Source organism: Taurulus bubalis (genome assembly GCF_910589615.1).
Source record: "Taurulus bubalis genome assembly, chromosome: 1".
Classification (NCBI taxonomy): Eukaryota; Metazoa; Chordata; class Actinopteri; order Perciformes; family Cottidae; genus Taurulus; species Taurulus bubalis.
This window is the reverse complement of record NC_136589.1, coordinates 13,243,951-13,263,356: the sequence shown is the minus strand read 5'-3', so window position 1 is coordinate 13,263,356 and position 19,406 is coordinate 13,243,951. Positions and strand designations below refer to the sequence as shown.

The window sequence follows — 19,406 nt, the reverse complement described above, 5'->3', positions numbered from 1 at the left end:
AGTGACCACTCTCGTATTGCACAGGTTCTAAAGTGACCACTCTCGTCCGTCTCAGATCCTAAAGTGACCGCCTTCGTCCGTCTCAGGTCCTAAAGTGACCGCTCTCGTGTCTCATGTCTTAAAGTGACCGCTCTCGTGTCTCAGGTCCTAAAGTGACCGCTATCTATGAAGGGACACGATCTAATTGTGACTAAAGAGGAACTTGACCAATTATTTTCTAAAATTAAATTACCTACACTAACAGGGGAACAGCAAAAGTAATTGGGGAAACACATTCAGGAAAAGGAAATATTATAAGCAATGGCTTTGATGCAAAGTGGAAAATCACCAGGCCCAGATGGGTTCCCAGTGGAGTGGTTTAAAGTCTTTAAAAACAAGCTCACTCATCTAGTCAGAACTTATAATCACAGCTTTAATACAACTCACCATCTATCTGAAACAATGTAGCTAGCCAACATTAGCCTGATCTTGAAAAAAAACAAGAACCCCGAAGACCCGGCATCTTATAGGCCCATATCGCGCATTAATGTAGATGCAAAGATTTTAGCCAAGGTATTGACTCTGAGGCTTGAAACATTAATATCAACATTAATAAATCCTGATCAAACAGGCTTTATCAAAGGTAGGAATTCCTCCAATAATATCAGAAGGCTTCTAAACATAATACAGTTCGCCAGAGATAATAATGTACAAGGCTTGGCAGTGTCTCTGGAATGATTAAAAGCTTTTGATAGGGTTGAATGGCCCTTTCTTTTTTATGCTATGGAAAAATTAAAAATGGGTACAGAATTTGATGACTGTGTTAAAGGAACCCCGTCCAATACCTGGGCTACTGAGGTGCTTTTCCCTCTAGATTGATCTGGCTGACGCACTTCTGCTGCGCCTCGATCACCTTGCGTTCCTTTGGCTCGGTTCAATGTTCCACAGACATGTTGTAATGAATAAGATGAGTTTATTCTCTTATGCCGTGGCAGAACATTAATATGGCCCCTGGATGCCGACAATTGACACTTTTTTGCTCAAAGCATAACAGTACCGTGAAAGCAAAACTCTTTGCCCTTTCCGGGGTCCAACACCTGTCGTCAATCATGTTCTAATTTCATATATAGATAATCACAGGAAAACAGAATAGCGCCACCCAGAGTACATATTTAGTAATATAGTTTGATCCCATTTGGCTACTACAGACTGGGTGAAACTGCTGTATTTTTCCCCAAGAGCGGCCGTTATTACTAACTCCTACTGCTCAGATCCGTTCCCATCAGAGCGTGGCACCCAAAAAAATGTCTCTATGCGGATGATGTCCTGCTGTACCTGATAGAGATAGACACTACCATCCCGTGTCTACTTGAATGTCTACAACAGTTTGGGCACATATCAGGCTTTATCGATCAAAAACCGAGGCCATGCACATTAGCGCTATGGCAGGCTCTACACCACCTAGTGGATTCCCTTTTCACTGGTCACTCAGGGAGCTAAACATACCTTGGCATTAGAATTGGCCCCTACCTTGAAAAACTGGATAATCTCAATCTTAAACCAATCACAACACGTATTAAGGAAGACCTGAATAGGTGGGGAACGTTATTAGCTTTCTGGTTGGGGAGGATAAGCGTGCTCAAAATGAATATACTGCCCAGGTTACTGTACCCCCTACAGATGCTGCCAAACTCAATTCCCAACAGCTTCTTCATTGACTTGGATAAAATGTTCGCACAATTCATCTGGCAGGGCAGAAAGGTTAGAATGTAAATAAGTAAACTACAGAAAAGCAAGCAACAGGAAGGACTAGGAGTCTGTAACATAAAGTTATACTACTGGGCAGCACAAATGTGGTAAATATACGAGTGGGTGAATCCAGAGACTACAAACGCATTGATTGACATGGAGTCAACAAATTGTGTCTTACTCACTTTTAAAAACTGTTCCTTCGTAAACTACAAAAGGGCAAAGCTGGAGGTCCAAAATAACTTTAATGCAAGAAACACATTGAACACCTGGAATAAGATCATGGTGTACTTTAGATTTAAGATTTTTTTTTTCACTTTTGGCTCCCATATGGAGGAACCCGGATTTCCCCCCCTCATGCCAAGACATGTGTTTAGGCTCTGGGAGGAGAAGGGTCTGGACCAACTGGTCAAACTCTATGAAGGAGGAACAATTGAGTCGTTTGAGGGCCTGAAGAGCAAATACCCATTTCTTCTGCTATCTACAAATAAGACACTATATACCCAAAATCTTACATGCTCTAAACATATGCTTTTTGGAAGAAATCCTCACACAACCCATACCAAAAAGATGTACTTCTCATGTCTATAAAACCTTTGGCCTGAATCTTAATTACTCCACTGACCACATCCGTAAACAGTGGCAGATGGACATGGAGTGTCAGATAATTGGAAATATTTGGACATCAATTATGGAAAACACACTTAACATTCTGAGCTTTAAAATACTACATAGACTGCATTGTACACCACTGCTGAGGAGCAGGCTTGGCCTAGGTTCCCCTACATGTAGTAAATGTAACTCTGAAGTTGGAACTTATATACACATGTTTTGGAAATGTGCAAAGATACAAACATTTTGGAGAGAAGTGAAGGATGAAGTGGTTTCTTTGATGGGATATGACCTGGAGCTCTCACCTCCTCAATGTGTTTTGGCAGATAAAGTGAGCAGTGCAAGGAGTAGCAGCAACGCTAAACTGATTGTAATACTTCTGTATATAGCACGAAAGACTATTCTGAAATTCTGGATTTCTAAAGATACCCCTTCTACAGACGATTGGTATAAGAGATTTTGGAAGTCCTTTCTCTGGAAAAGTTGACCTACACCCTCCATGGCAATGTCAAGGGATTTGTCAAGATATGGAAACCGGTCATAGGTGGACCCTTCCGGACGGGACTTTGCTCAACCAGATTAAAAATACTGGCACCGATGCTGACTTAAACTGACCAAGTCTAATAACCAAAATGTACTTATCTCAGTCTGGTAATGTGCGAATGTGTTTATTATTTGTTGTGGTTGTCTATGTATTTTTATTTTATTTTGCAAATGTATTTGTTTCTTTTGTGTTGGTGTTGTTTTCTATTTCCATCTTTTTGTATTGTATCTTTAAAGTTCTGTCTTGTAAAGTTGTAAAATAAAAATAAAAATATAAAAAAATGGCGCGAAAGTCATACACTCAAACAGCAGCATTAATGATAATAATATATAACCTATAATTCGGTGTGGCGATGCCAGCAAGGGCTCATAATGCATACAAGTTTAAAACGTTAACAAAAGTCTGGAGTTGATTTGCCCAATTGGCCATTATTTGATAGCTAGCACAGTTTTCTTGTAATTATTGTTCAAGTTTATGAAAATTTTCAGAACCTTTCAGAGTTTATTATGGGTGCGTATGGCACGGAATGTTCAGAGCTAGAATGGAGAGCCAACTGCCAGAGTGAGAGGGAGCAACAGAAGCTTGTAAAAAAAACAACGTATTTTGCCTTTAGTCCCACAATTCTCACTCTTCATACACCATTGTTGGATAAAAACGTAGGAAATATTGTGCTTGTGATACACGTGCGTCATGGAATCCAACAAACTTATACTTTTTTGTCACCAAGCCTGAAAGTGACATGAAGTCCAACTAACTGCTCCATTGGACTCCATGTTAAAGTCTTAAGACGCTCACGGTCACATTTTTAACTCTACAAACATAACAAGCATATCAACGCGTTCGGCTGAGTCTCCACTCCCAGTCTTAAGATGCTCTTCACCCTGGTGCCCCAATCACCATGGTACCCAGTGACCTGTGTCTATGAAGCAATAGCTGCTCTCAAGTCCATCACACATACTGAAATGACACCTACATATATTGCAACATCTTACGGCAGTAGTCGCCACAACATCTACATTTCTTGAGAAATTTTCTAGTTAGCTATATCATTAATTAAGCACATGACTTACTGCTTCTACTTCACATTTTGAGAGCTGATACATATTGTCAGCAGTTGATAGGTGGGGGTGTGTCAATGTGTTTGGTGGTGGGAATAAACAAGACATCTAAAGTTTCAAGTTATTTATTATCATTATTTATTTATTATAAAAGCAGTTGTTGTCAACAAAAAGTCCAGTGAGACTAATTAAACATGTATACAAAATCTAAATTTTCACCAATTTTTTTTTAACTATTGTCAGATTGGAAATGACCCTAAATCATCTTTGAGATCATTCTATGGGATTTAACTTTACAATGATATGAATGTTTAAATGATGATCACTGTCAGTTGATGTTTTTGTAACATGTTTATGAAATGTTGGTTTCAGATGTATCACACACATGAAAGATATTCAACTTGTGTGTTAAATTGTTATTATCTTCCTTTATTGAAGATTAAATGGAGATAAATAAATAGCTTTCAACACTCAAGTAAGGTTTGGTGTTTTAGCTTAAGACTGATTTACACCACGCCTTGATTTACACGTCAGGACATCTTCAGTCAGAATACCACATTAAATCACTGATGAAACAAACTGTTCAGGCTTCGTCAGGGTCTGATGGCAGACTTTATCTTTGGGAAGAGTCGGAGAGCGTTCTGCGTCGTCACCTCCATCACCTCCTGTAGCGAGACTCCTTTAATCTTACTGATGTACTCGGCAGAGATAAAGATGTTTTTGGGCTCATTTCTCACCTGCATTCAGGACACAAAACAAGAATAATAAGACATACATGTTTGAATGATAAACGCCTTAGGATATATATACGATTTTTATATGAAAAGCTTATATTCCAAATATCCTACTAAAAATATAACATGCAATGCAAATGAGGGAGAAAAAAAACATTCTACCTGTTTTTCTGGACCAAGAGCAGGTGAATCTGTTTCTAGACAGATGTTCTCCAACGGCAACTGTTTCACGAGTTTCTGCTTCTTGGTGGAAAATACACAAAAGAACCGCAATCATTAACATTCAATGTGATAAAGTCAACATGTCAGTACTGTGTGAAGAGACCGTGTAAGTAGTCCCGTGTGTAAAGTGTAAATGCTTATATATAGAAATGACAGACATTCAAGCAATTTGTAACGGTGTCTTTAAAATAACATTTCTAAATTAAATGTGTCTATTTACACACATTAATGACACATATGTATGTGTAAGAGTAAAATTTTGACTAGGTTTGGCTGTGATACAGAGTATATTTAACCAGGTGCTCTGTTGTACCTGATCACTGCGTATGATGGATGGTGGGATGGAGAAGAAATATCCAGCCTTCACTCCCTCCATGGCAACAGATGGTTTACCATCAAAAGCATGAAGCAGGGCTTTTTCGACACCTAGTGACATTTTAGAGGAACTGCATTTAACTTCTAAACCACTCAACTAAATGCAAGAGAATCTCAACTTTAATGTTTACCTTGCTCCTTCAAGAGGTGGATGGTGGGTCTTCCTGCAGACCGTGAATGAACATTTCTAGAAATAAAATAAACATACAAATGTTATGAATCTCTGGACCATATCTCTGGACCATACAAAATAGTATGGTTCTGGTTCGTTAAGGGGCAGAATTATGTATTTTATGTTACTGCGTATACTGAGATTCTCTTAAAAGGTCTTTAAAAGGTATTTTGAGGAAAAACTGCTCCACCTGTTATATTCAGGGAATGCCGGCGGAAGTTGTTTGTTCTTTTGAATTAAACGATTTCTCAAAGTCAAGGATTGTGTGTGAGTGGATTTCTTAAATTCGAATTCTGTCATACACAGCACTGATTAGATGCTCCTGAACAGATAAATTGAGTAGAACTACGACATTTTCTTTATATTACTTTTGCCTTTTCCCCTGTGCACCTGATATAATGTCGGGACATACTGGACATACAGTACATTACCGTGTTGAACTGAAATTACTTTTTTTTGTTGTTAATATCATCTGCAGTACTACAGTGTGACTCACAGAGGGAGGTCCAGTTCCTTGGCTATCTGTGCCTGACGAATGAGGACCTGCCTTTGGTTTTCTTTGTCGTTCTCACCGCTGACATATCTGGGTGTAAAATCCAAACCAACCTAAAATAACAGACAGGAAAAAGAGTTCGCTGTTTACATGATTGCCAAAGAAAAAGCCAGGACAATAAACTGCTATTCAATTAAGTCATATAAGAAATAATGTATTATTACCTCTCCAATAGCCACAAGGTCATCTTTGTATTTCTCTATTATGGGTAGAGCTGCATCTAAATCCTGAGAGAAAAATAAGAAAACATCTTCTATTATCTTCGCTATGCATGTTATTCCTCTCGTTTCCTATCATCTCTATGCTGTTGTTTTTATTATAAAAAGGTAAAAAAAAATTAAAAAAGCCCCCGCCCCCAAAATAATATCTTAATAAAACATGCAAAAAGATGATATACAGTATATACAGAGTGGACTAAAGCAACACTAGTAGAATTAGGATCAGAGAGGGTGGCACTCTGGCAGGACCTTCATTATATCTGTACTATACGAGTACATAATTGGGCTTTTCTTTGTATCATTTGCTTAAGCCGACCCTTTTCAACTCGAGCCTACCTGGAGAGAAGCCCCCCTCTGTTGCTCTGGGGAAACTTCTTGAACAGGATGGACTCCTAGGCAGGGAAAAATGTATCCTGGAAACCTAGAAGAAGAAAAAAAAAGAAGTGAAAACGTGACAAATTAAACTCAAATCACGTCCTATAATAGTTGTAGTTACCTTTGTGACAACGCAATAATCTTGTGAAATTCGCCAGCATCCTCGGCCACGGCTAACAGCGCCAACAAGCCAGCCTTGGAAATAAAAAAGCACAAATTAAAACCACAACAGCTATTGTGGACAACGCTTCGTAGCGAACACTGCTCACCTTTTTTGAGTTCTCAACCACCTCCTCTATGTCCTGACAACGAAAAGAGAAAAAGGCAAAAAAAGCTTTAGCAGATATCTCAGATATAAAATCCACTGGTGGCCTTTAAAAGTCCTAACGTACCTTGTCAAAATCCCTCGCAGAGATATGACAGTGGCAGTCAACGTAGCCATGCATGTTCAAAACCAAAACATGACCTACTTCCGCAAAGAGGAGACGTAACGCGCATGCGTGAAACTCGAAGGAGCGCGAGATGTACAATACAGCTTCGCCCGGAAAGAGGGCGTTTCGTTTAATCTGATTGGCTGAACGGTTGAATCTCCTCAGTGCTTCAACGAAGGTGAGCATATCAAATACTCTCACTGTTGTCAAGAAGCCGAACCCCGCGTGACCGTCAGTTGATGTGTTTGACTTGTTCCTGCTATGCGCTTTCAATTTATCATTTCATTTTTTTAAATTTAAAACATTAACTTTAAGATTTTTCGTACACATGAGAGATCGTTGTGTGTGTTTTTTTAAATACCTGAAATGGGAAGTTTACCGGTGTTGTTCCTGTTATCGATGCTGTTGATCGGCATCGACGGAACAACGAAATACGAACCCAACTGGCAATCGATCGACTCCCGACCGCTGCCAGAGTGGTATGATCAGGCCAAGTTTGGCATCTTCATCCACTGGGGGGTCTACTCTGTCCCGAGCTTCGGCAGCGAGTGGTTCTGGTGAGTGTTGTTTGTTTTCTTGCATTTAACATTTGCATGATATTGTTTACATTTTTACAGACAGAGGGAGTGGAGGGGAAGTTAAAAGGTCATTTTCTGACATCTGGTAACCTAAGCATAACTGCATAATGACACGATCACAGATTTTTGAATAGTCATTCAATTCCTGATCAGTCAACCACACTGGAAACACTGGTCTGGCTGGTTGAGACCATCATATCAGCTCATATCACAAGTTAGATTCTTACCAGTTACTAGTTTATGAGACCAGTTAACGCTAAATTCCTTGATTAATCAACATCATTTACTCTTATAGCTGGATGCTTATTCATCATTAGATTATGGACTTGGCTTTTGATTGATCAATGCTTTGTAATTGTGAGTTCGGCTGCTGAACTTTTTAAATAAAACTCCCGGGTGTTGAGGCCTGATGATCCCGACCAGAGAGGTGAATAAAGTCCCAGAGGGCCAACTCGTGACATGCATTATGCAACACACCAAAGAGCAACAGTTCTTACCTTCAGGAAGTGGCTCGTCCTTAGCCTGTTTTGTGTTTTATTCCTGTTCCAGGTTTTACTGGCAGAAGCAGAAATCACAGGCGTTTGTTGACTTCATGCAGAAGAACTATCCTCCACACTTCAAGTACCAGGACTTTGCACCGCTGTTCACTGCTGAGTTCTTTGATGCCAAAGAGTGGACGGACATCTTTGCCTCATCGGGGGCAAAGTACATCGTCCTGACCACAAAACACCATGAAGGTACAGGACATGATCGACATCATGCCTTTTATTTTTTAAGTATTTTAAAGTTATTTCATGAAGCGACGACATCATTCTACATGTTTTGAGTATTAGTACCATGCTGCATCCTTCCTGCACTTCATGAGATGTATCTTTTTATCTATATACTTTCAGGTTTCACACTCTGGGGCTCAAAAAACTCCTGGAACTGGAACGCAGTGGATGTTGGACCAAAAAGAGATCTGGTAGGGGAGGTGGCGACTGCCCTCCGTGCTCACAGTGACCTGCGTTTAGGGCTCTATCACTCTCTCTTTGAGTGGTTCAATCCGCTCTTTGAACAGGACGCTGCCAATGCCTTCAAGACAAACTACTTTCCAACCACTAAAACTCTGCCCGAGCTTTACGAGCTCGTTGCCAAGTACAAACCGGAGGTGCTGTGGTCCGACGGGGACGGAGATGCGTCTGACAAGTACTGGAACAGCACAGGGTTATTGGCCTGGCTCTATAATGACAGGTGATCATTCATTCATTCATCCAGTGAGTGTATTGTTGGATTAGCGTGATCGTAACCTGTATGTTTTCGCAGTCCCGTACGAGACACGGTGGTGACAAACGATCGCTGGGGCTCTGGCTGCATCTGCAAACACGGCGGATATTACACCTGCGCCGATCGCTACCAGCCGGAACACCTGCTCAAACACAAGTGGGAGAACTGCATGACCATTGACTCAAAGTCCTGGGGTTTCAGACGCAACGCTCCTCTCAGCGACTACCTCACCATCCAGCAGCTTGTAGGGGTGAGAGTGGAACACCTCACTTACCTCTGAACTGTTTTTATTATCAACGGATTGAGGATTTAGCTTAAAGAGCCAGTGTGTGACATTATGGGGAAATTTATTAGTAGAACTGGAAAAACATTTTTATAATTCTGTTTTAATTGGTGGAGAATCACCTGAAACTAAGACTTTTTCTGAGCTTAAAATGAGCCCTTCACGTCTACATTAGCCATGTTTTTTTCTTTGACAATTATGCTTATTATGATCTTATTATTTTAATTACTTGTTTTGTCCAAAACACAAAGATATTCAGTTTACTATATTACACAACAAAGAAAATGAGCACATATTTATATTTGAGAAGCTGTACCTTAAATGATTTTATTTCAAAATGGTCTATGAAAATGGGTTTTAGTCCTGTTTTGATGTGGGGGATCAGCACCCTCTAGCGTTTAAAGAAATATTTTTTCGAATACAATTCTAATGTATAAACTCCAACCTGGGGTTTCAGACATTGGTGGAGACGGTGTCCTGCGGGGGAAACCTGCTGATGAACATCGGGCCGACACACGATGGACGGATCTCGCCCATCTTTGAGGAGCGTCTGAGGCAGATGGGTCAGTGGCTGAAGGTCAACGGGGAGTCGATCTACAACACGACAGCATGGCGGGTTCAGAAGGACGCCGTCACTCCCAGCATCTGGTGGGTTGCTCTATGGTTTCTATGGAATAGATCACTCCTCCCTCACCCCCCTTTTGTTCTTGATATTGAGGTATATAAAAAGCAACCTAATTCTTGAATGTGAGAATTTTTTGGTGTCTGCTCATTCCTGTGTTTCTCCACATTATTTTGCCAAAAGTTGTGATAGAATTCATGCATCTTTGTAACTACCATTGAGTGAGTTAATAACATGTGATTTAACTGATGGTGATGAAGGTACCTCATCACCTTCGTCTTGGCTAACTTTACATTGTATAAGTGTTAAACTTACACTGTCTCACTTTTGACATGTATTTTGTAGCTGTGCTTGATTTAATGTCCTCCAAACAAACTAAAGTGAAATGGGATCAGAAATTGTAAATTATATTTTCGAAGCTCATTCATAGGCCTGTATTATTGTAATACTCATATATATATTGACAGGTACACTTTCAGACCACAGGAAAAGAGCATCTTTGCTGTTCTACTGCAGTGGCCCAATAATGGATCTGTGGTTCTGAATGAACCTGTGGTTACTCAGGGACAGACTCAGGTAAGATGAGAGCTTTGGTCAAGTAATTATTATTATTATTATTATTACGCAAAGTTAGCGCATAAGGCTACAAATAATGTATTATTTTCCATATCAATTTATCTAACAATTATTTTCTCAAATAATTGATTCATTAATAAATATTGGAATGTCAGAAAATAGTGAAAACTGTCGACCAGGTTTTAGAGCCGGTGTAAAAAACGGCTTTAACCGGCTTCAGAGAAGAACCTCCATCATATTAACGAAGACAGTATTTAATTAAAGGCTCAATATATCGATCTATCTGGTCTACCTCTGCTGGAATGTCCAATAACCGCACTGCATCCTGGGAAATGAGGTTGACTCGTTCACAGAGCAGCGCTCTGTCTATTTCTCTCGTCCGAACAACATTTCAACATTGTTCATGTGTTGCTTTTGTTCTAAACAAAAGGTGGTGCTTGTCGGCCACGGGCCTCTAAAGTGGGAGCCTGTGAAGCCCAGCGGGCTGCGGGTTCAACTCCCCCAGCTGTCCATCAACCAAATGCCTTGCCAGTGGGCCTGGACACTGAAGCTGACAGGTGCCACTTAAAGGGAAACCTGATCAGCTAAACAGGAAGGGACAAAGCTGCAGGCCAAGAGAGGAACAGCTTTAAATCACTGAACACCCCCCATAAAATGATCTGTTTGAAATACTTAACATTATTACGTGATCTCTGGTTTTGATCTGGGTAACTTTTAGGATAAAAGTCTTTTGTTCTAGCTCTAATGGTGCAATGTAATCAAAGTACATTTACTCAAGTACTGTACTTAAATATAATTTTGAGGTACTTTACCTCAGTATTTCCATTTTATGCCACTTAATGCCTCTACTCCAATATTGTACTTTATTCTTCACGTTTTTCATTTGATGAGAATAGTTACTTTGCAGATTCAGATTGTTGATATGAAATTTAAATCAACCGATAAATTGTGATTTATTATTATGAAGTATACAAAGTAGTTGAAATGTGTTCCACCTTTACCAGCTGCAACATTAAAGTGCTGAACAAATGAATGCATCAATAATCATTATTCAATAATATAATTTACATTATTCTAAAATGGGCCAGTCTGCGTAATGTCTACTTTGACTTTTGCTAAGATTTTGAATGCAGGACTTTTACTTGTCGCAGAGTATTTTTACACTTGGTAACTTACTTGGGGACATATTAGTCATTTTAGGTTGGATATGGATTATTCATCATGTGACTTCTTGCATAAAATTGTGAAATTTGTATTCACAATTGCTCTGCACTTTTGGGATTATTTTTAAATCTATATATTTTGTATGTGATTTACATGCAGTCTGCTGCATTGGCTTGTGTTGTGGTGAATGTTTTATATTTGTTTGAATAAAATAAATGATGAAAAAAGTCTAAGCACCATCTTTTTTTAAATGATCTAATATTTGCATGTGTGGGAAACAAAATGTAATATCCCTGAAATAAATCACGGTTATTATATCATAAGATATCTATTAATGTTTCAACTTGATTGTTGCACTCCTGGGTTACTTCTAGTCATTAGCGCCCCCTGCTGCACACATCTGTAACAACACCCCGGCCTTGCGTGACATTTTTAAGAAACGCTGACGGCGCAAAACTGATCTCTCCTCTCCTGCTGTGCGCAGGCGACCCGGGAAAACCAGAATCCCTGTCGTGCATCAGAACAAATGTGTGTGGAACGACACGATGTGCGCGGTGCGCGGTGACCGGTAAGCCTCCACTCCCCGCTGCTGCATACCTGCTGCGGCCATACTGTGCTGCAAAGCCGGAGCTATGTGCAACCTGCCGCCGCCGATCTGCGACAGAAAGAGGTGTATTCTGTCGCCTAAGATGGTGAGTCCGGTGCAGGCAGGTCTCCCTGTTGTGTCTGCTCTCTGCTGCACGCCTTTGAGGTGGGAGGTTCCTGTTCGGCAAATGTTCCATGACGTGCAGATGGGGGGTTTGTAAGGGGTTCTCACGTCCGTGCATTTCCCCCCTTCAGTAGGCTATCCCCAGCCTGGGACCCGCGCATGACAGCTGATCCCCTAAACAGCAACACCACCACCACCACCACCACCAACAACAACAACAACAACAGACAGATGTGAGGATGCAAATCATGTGAGGACATATTGACAGTGGGCTGTAACCGTAGTAGAGCTGCCACATGTTAGTGTTGGAGAGTTCCTCCAATCCTCATTCTTTGCTCACAAATTTGTGAAATGAAACTGAGCAGATTAAAGCTTAAAGCTAAAATATGATTGGCATGTCACATGAAGTTCGAAAATATGAAGGTTGATACAATATATTGACTTTAAGTGTAATTGAATCATAAGGATTTGATCACGTCGTGACTTAGTTTTGTGTTGTGTTGCCTGAATTTAGGGCAGCAGCTAATTATTATTTTCCTTAAATATTAATCTGTTGAGCATGTTCTAGATTAATAGATTAATAGTTTGCACCTTTAAAGTTGAAACTGTGTCCCGCACTCATATATCTTTAGTTTAACACAGAAGACTAATCTATTAATTTGCATGTTATTTAAACTATTCATTGTTTGGATTAATCGTCTATTGAAAATAATTGTGTTTGAGCATTGGTCTAAACTCCCAAATACTCAGTTTACTGTTCTAGAAGTCTAAAAAAAAAAAAAACAGCTAAGGTTCCCATTTGAGACCTGGACCAAGTTGATTTTTTGATTAAAAATAAATATGAATCAATTCTCTAAATAGTTGCTGATAGTAATAGTTACGATGACTAGTTATACGGACTAATCCTTTCAGCTCTAGTATATTCTAGTATAATAGGCTACATATTGTAGGAGTTAAACAGAGTGCACAGTTACATTTCATTTTGCATTTGTCACATTGTGATAAATACATATGACCTAAATGAAGGTGTTTTACATTAAAAGACCCATATCAGAATCAGAATCAGAATCCGTTTATTGCCAGGAATGTTTGCACAAACGAGGAATTTAGTTAGGCGGAAGGTGCATACATTAGACATTAGACGAGACAAACAACAATCAACGACAGCAACAGAGCAATGATGTCTAAATCAGATAAGGATAAAGTGCTCAGACAACAGATCATATAAGATGTGCCTTTACTTTATATTTGGTTTTATTCTAATGTACACTGCAAGTATCTCTATTTTATTGCCTATTAGAACAAGATTTATAACCTGCATGATCACATAGTGATGCACTCTATGGTTGAAGTCTGTGTTCTCATTTCTGCAGTCTTGGAGCTGTAATGTGTGCTGGTAATTATATATGTAGACAGGAACCGGGGGAAATGGCTACAGACGTTGGCATGGTTGCCATGGAAACACACAATCATGTCAAGATTATTTTCAGGTACTGCTGTGATAATGGCATAAAGTACGCCTGGTTTGAGAGAGCTGGCGGATAAATTAAACGATGGTCGACTGATCAAAAGTTATGTTTTTTTCTTTTTAATGAATGGATGAAGCGTCAAGTGAGAATTATAGATCTGCAGGATTTAGAGTTTTATATGATAGTTATGGGTGTTTGTGTCAGCTGTTTGTTCAAACTGCAGTGTTCAGTGTCCCCTGTAAGTGATATCTCAGTCAGCCACATGACAGCCACTACAGCCAGCAGAGAGGAACACCTCATTCCTTCCATTCATAAACACCCCCTTCTCTCTCTCTCTCTCTCTCTCTCTGTGTGTGTGTGTGTGTGTGTGTGTGTGTGTGTGTGTGTGTGTGTGTGTGTGTGTGTGTGTGTGTGTGTGTTGTCCCCTCCGTCCCCTCCCCCCTCCCACCACTAATATCATTAGAGGCCTGCTAGTAGTCGGGTGCCTGTGTGGCACTCAATCACACGCAAATTTGTGACAGATCTGAGCCAGTCAGTAGAGCTTTAGATGGTGGAAAAGAAATGCCAAAGCAGTGTACAACATCCTGGGGGACAGACCATTATATTTATAGAGATGGGCGACTTGACCTTCACTGCACATTGAGTATCAGCCATTTTAGTGCCGCTCCTCCAGATACCGAATACAGCATAATGGATCTCAGCTGCAGTGCAGTTAGTTAGCTTCCACTTCATCTTCGGCTTGTTAGAGGCTAATAATAGCTTTCTGCAATTCCATACTGTGGACGGACTCTGTCAATACACGGCCTCTGCATTCTCTGCTTTTTTGGCACACTGGGAGTTTCTAAAGGACAGGCACTGTGAAATTACAGTGTCCACTAAGGGCTTGCCATCTGGGCAGGATTTAGAACTTCGAGGTGAAGTTGGACTATAAGTCGCTTGGTACATTTAAAGCCTTTGTTCTGCTGTGTAAGCTTCATGTTCGGAGAAAGACCTCTGATAAATATGGCTGAGCCGGCGCCCAAAGCCAAGGACTCCTATTCATAGAGGCACCCAGTTATTCTCACCCAATGGCACCGAGTGAAAACTGAGGAGGATGGTCAAAGCGGGTGAAGTATTTATAGTTGTGTAAATTATAACGTTTCACACAAATGACTGAGGAGCGATCAGAAATCCATTGAAATCAGGGGAAGGACTTGTTGTTTGTTGCATTCAGAGCAGTTTCTGAGCAAATTATTATAGAAAATAGATGTTGGTATGTGTCCAGCTAATCAAATCCAAACACATTCAGTGGTGTGTTATGTGATCTACCTGTGGCTGCAGGTGGTTAAAGTCATAGCAGTCTGTCGTAGTTTAATCTAACATCAAGTTTCGTACTTCAATTATTTACCTGTAGAGTAACTGCAGCAGTCAAATGCATGTGGTAGATGAGTAAAAACCACAATATTTCCCTCTGAAAATGTCATGGAGATAAAGTACAAAGAAATACAAAATGCAAATGTGATACTCAAGCACATTACAAGTACCTCAAAATTGCACTAAATTAGGTAAATGTACCTACATTAGCAGTGGTGTAAGAAGTACTCGCATCTTTTACTAAGTAAAAGTAATAATTATAACATCAATACATTTTTGTGTAATTGCATTACTGAGCCAGTTTGCAGACTTTAGTGACTCCTGCTTCTTACTTTAGAATTGTTAAACTACATTTTGGCATTTACATTGCAAACATTACATGTTCTTGCTTTAATATACTGTTAGAAGAACAATGTGTTTACGACTGATTAACACTGTATCTCATGTTAACTTCAGAATCACTAGTAAGGTTTCATTAGTTAGTTGTATTAGTATAAAGCCAGTGACTTCTGATTGAACTCTCACATACATTTCCATGCTTACACATCCTTGGCTGGTCATGCTGATAGAGACTGGAGACTGAAATATCAGTATCTCTCTAGGTTAAGAAAGGTATGTCTTGTGACTTTGGCCCTGACAAGCCAGTCTAGCGAAAGACATGCAATGACTCATGATGGGGATCTGAAGACGTCATGTGTCCTTCTGTCTATTGATATTTAAGAAGGTAGCCCTTCGCTTATTCTTTGAGCAGTCCAGGATACGCAATTGACATATCATGTTGTGATTCTGACTCTGTTCCTCTTTGCAAAGATTAAATCAATCCTGATCAATGATTTTACCTCAAGGTGTCGAGTAAATTTTTCTATCATATACATAGTAATAACTAATTATACAGTTTGTACTGTACACACAATATCTGAAAAGTAACTGAAACTTTAGCTATTAAAGTAATACATTGGAGTAAAAACGTCAACATTCCCCTCTGAAATGTAGTGGAGTACAGGTACAAAGTACCATCAAATTAAAAAACTCAAAGAAAGTACAAATACCTTGTGAATTGTACCAAAGCACAGTATCTAAGAATGTGTATTTCCACATCTTTTAGTTGCCTCTCCAGCTCATTTTTCCTTTGATTGCTGTCCACATGAAATGTGTGAACTAACTTATTGATCCAGAAGTATCGGAGGCTTTGCACTGTACTAAAATAAATTACATATGTAGATGTCATTTTTTTTAAATAGAAAACAAAATAAACAACGTCACGATTTCACAAAATGTTAATACGCTACTGTCAAATTGAAACCGCACAAACATCCTCCATCTCATTTCTATCTTAATGATGTCATTGGTCACAATTTTAAATATAACATGCATTCATTGGGTATAGTTTTCAGTTGCAGATAAAATATTACCAAACACAAAATAATAACAATTCAGTTTTAGCTTCGAGCTCATATCAAGTAGTATCTTTACATTTGCATTTAATCTTTGGTGAAGTCATGTCACAAGGAAGTATTTACTGAGCAGAAGTTAATGTCGAGGCTGGTGGCACCACGTCTGATTCACAGGAAGAGGTTTGCAGCTGCACATAATCTGCAGTATTGTCCTATTTTTTTTTTTTTCCCGTGTTAATGACACCCTCATCACGACTCTCTCCATTCACAAAGCCAATCGTGTGCTGGGAGAGAACTGGCTCTGAACAGACTGTGGGTGTCTCAGGATTCGGAGAACATGTCTAATTTCTGCAGCATCCTCACAGCCAGCCACACGCCGTCCTTTCATTGAGTTCCTCTCTATATACCAAATGAATAGGATCACGCTGTAGGAAATGTACATTCAGAGTGGCTGCACCATGTGATTAGTGTCTTTCAAAAGCACGCGTGTCAATTTTGCTCTTCTGCTCTGCTTCTATTCGCATCCTCTGTCCGATTCACATCGTATCGTGTGTACCTGAATGAACTTGTGTCTTCATCCAGATCACACAATATGGGGCTAAAATAAACGACCGAATCTGGGGATGAATTGACTCCCGCTATCGAAGAAAGGTGATGTTCAGCTCTTTGCATCCTAATATCTGACTCCCCACTTTGTGTGTGGAGGGAGGCAGCTCCCGCTGTGCTTTGAAACAGAGCGAGAGAGAGGAAAAGCGTCCTTAAACGTGGGCTGTTGTGTAATCCCTCCCAGGGCCCCTTTGCTATTTTTGTGCCTGGGTCCGCACGTCACGGTTGGGTATTTTCTCTGGTGACTAGCTCGCATCAATAGATCTTCTAATGTACACCCAGTCAGCCAGCAGCTTCATGACTGATGGGACTTTACCTTGCTAATTTATTTCATTATTGTTGCCCCGACATGAGGAGAATGGAGAAACGGACTATGCAGCATGAGGAATGTCACATGTGACTGTCGCTATGGGACAGGGGACTATTCAAATGTCAGGTTTGTATGAGGATTATGTTTGATATCTGAATGTCAGCTGCCGTACGAGCCGTGGATGTTTTTTTCCCCCCCCATCAGACCGTGTGCTTTATGTCATTCTGATCACAGTGAGAGCTGCTGATTGATTCTGCATGCTATATGTGCTACATTACTGTCAGAGCACCACAGAGGGTTTTACCATCCGGTCATCTCTGTATGATATTTATGGATTTGTTGTCAGCGTGAGGCTTCTTGCCTGTTCCCTTTAATGGCCAACTTAGCCTCTATATGATGTAATGCAGCGGCATAACGGGGCTCTCCAGAGCCAGCATTTGTTTGCTCATTGTCCTCTCTCGTGTGTGCAAAGCAGTGAAGGATGTGTCTCACGAATGTCTGCTGTTCAAATAAATCTCACCATGAAGTCATTTCTCCATCCATGCGGGCATACTGTACCACAGTCAGCCCACCGTCGTCCTGACACACACCTACTGCCTCCCACCTGCCTCCTGTTGTTGCACGTCATTGCTGCTGTGTCATATATTTTTGTATAGGTTTGTGCTTGTTGCTGGTAGCGAGAGCAATTTGCAGTGAAATGTCTGCTGGATCAGCCTTTTTATATATGTAGATATATATATCTACATATATAAAAAAAGAAAAGTCTGAATCGGTCGAGAGACTTGTCAATGAGGCTCTGAATATGTCGTCTGTGTTCCCTCTCTATCGTGCTTAGTCTAAAGGTATGCATTGTTTCTGAGGGTCTTATCTCGCTGTCACTCTGCACCCATATCCCCCTTCCCTCCACTCGCAGCTCACAGAGGATGGAAAACTAAGCAATGAGGTCAGACCGACCTTGAAGGGGAGCTCCCTACCGGGCCTCTGAATGTTGTTACCCCCAGGCACCCCACTTAGTTCACCTCCGTAAACCTCCCTGTTGAAACATGGATCGTTCCAATCTGAGGCTGCGCTTGCCATCCTGCATTATCTTTTCTCTATCCGGCTCTGCAAGAAGCCCTCAAAATCTGTCCGAAAGCAGAGCTACTAAACCATAAACAGCAAAAAGAGGCAATGGGTTTTTGCACAAAAACAACAACAAAGGGGAGATTATTACAGATTACATCTGTTTTCAAGCATCTCTCGAGTCACCTTGGATTCGTATCCTCTGGTTAATGCCTGAGGAGTGTGTGGTGCGCTAACAAAGAAAGAGAGGGAGTGAGAGGAAGAGAGTGAGAGTCGGAGGATGTCCTAATTAAGGGGAACTCAGAGGGTTTGAACCAGATAATCTTACATAACCTCGTTAGGGAGGACACAGCATTTGATACTGAGAAGATGGAAATGACGTGCCCTCAGAGACACATCCCCACGGCATGAAGCGAAAGTACAGCGACGAAAGCAATTCCCTTTAACCGCGGGGGATGATGAGGTTTCTTCTTGGAGTCCGCCGTGTTTACGTACAGGACGGCATGCCGTCCCGTGCAGCTCAGTGTGTAAACGATGATGACACTAAAGAGACAGACGAGCTAAAGGGTTCAAATCCCACCAAAGACACGGAACCTGAAGGTGCTTGACTGTGATTCTGGCATTGGAAGAAAGACTTGAGCAGAATATTTTGGTGTTTTATGTAGAGATCACGTTGAAAAGGGTGCAGCTGGATTTATCGGCCATGATCTAGTAACTGTCTGACACACACACACACACACACACACACACACACACACACACACACACACACACACACACACACACCATGTCAAATTACATTCCCCCATCTTCTGCAGAGTTGTAAGTGTTTCATTTTCACTTTTTGGCATTTGCAAAAGCCTCCCAAGTTGACAAAAACTGAACAAGTGAAAATTAAATTGAAAAGTTAATTCCGTGATATAGAATGAACAAAGTAGTGGTATATTGTAAATATAGGACCTGTTGTTTTGCAAAATATATTAATACAAGTG

The 19,406-nt window shown here is 40.5% G+C and overlaps 2 protein-coding genes across 4 annotated transcripts; one reads left to right on the top strand and one right to left on the bottom strand.

The window, feature by feature from the left end:
• Nucleotides 1-4,100: 4,100 nt before the first annotated feature.
• On the bottom strand, nt 4,101-7,037 carry LOC306742450 (putative deoxyribonuclease TATDN3; the record flags this gene model as incomplete). Of its 2 annotated transcripts, none has more annotated exons than XM_079224837.1 (10): nt 4,101-4,679; nt 4,839-4,919; nt 5,212-5,324; nt 5,405-5,460; nt 5,942-6,051; nt 6,163-6,225; nt 6,553-6,637; nt 6,713-6,786; nt 6,861-6,893; nt 6,984-7,037. In XM_079224837.1, 10 exons carry the CDS (start codon nt 7,035-7,037, stop codon nt 4,536-4,538), a joined length of 813 nt encoding a protein of 270 aa, XP_079080963.1. In that variant the 3' UTR covers nt 4,101-4,535. The 2 variants fall into 2 exon arrangements, with proteins under 2 accessions (XP_079080963.1, XP_079080964.1); XM_079224838.1 differs by having other exon boundaries at nt 4,839-4,916.
• A 285-nt stretch (nt 7,038-7,322) lies between these two features.
• On the top strand, nt 7,323-11,732 carry LOC306747013 (plasma alpha-L-fucosidase-like). Of its 2 annotated transcripts, none has more exons than XR_013771137.1 (7): nt 7,323-7,579; nt 8,150-8,337; nt 8,494-8,833; nt 8,906-9,116; nt 9,607-9,797; nt 10,251-10,347; nt 10,778-10,795. XR_013771137.1 is itself a non-coding variant. In XM_079230004.1 (7 exons), the coding sequence occupies exons 1-7, from the start codon at nt 7,389-7,391 to the stop codon at nt 10,913-10,915; spliced, it is 1,368 nt and encodes a 455-aa protein (XP_079086130.1). In that variant the 5' UTR covers nt 7,323-7,388; the 3' UTR covers nt 10,916-11,732. The 2 variants fall into 2 exon arrangements, 1 of the variants encoding a protein (XP_079086130.1); XM_079230004.1 differs by having other exon boundaries at nt 10,239-10,347; nt 10,778-11,732.
• Nucleotides 11,733-19,406: the final 7,674 nt, after the last annotated feature.

Bases quoted from the DNA above. Each gene is read 5' to 3' on its own strand.
- LOC306747013 (XM_079230004.1), top strand. From the start codon at position 7,389: ATGGGAAGTTTACCGGTGTTGTTCCTGTTATCGATGCTGTTGATCGGC. The intron at 9,117-9,606 runs GTGAGAGTGGAA...CTGGGGTTTCAG, and splicing joins CCATCCAGCAGCTTGTAGGG to ACATTGGTGGAGACGGTGTC. The intron at 10,348-10,777 runs GTAAGATGAGAG...TCTAAACAAAAG, and splicing joins TTACTCAGGGACAGACTCAG to GTGGTGCTTGTCGGCCACGG.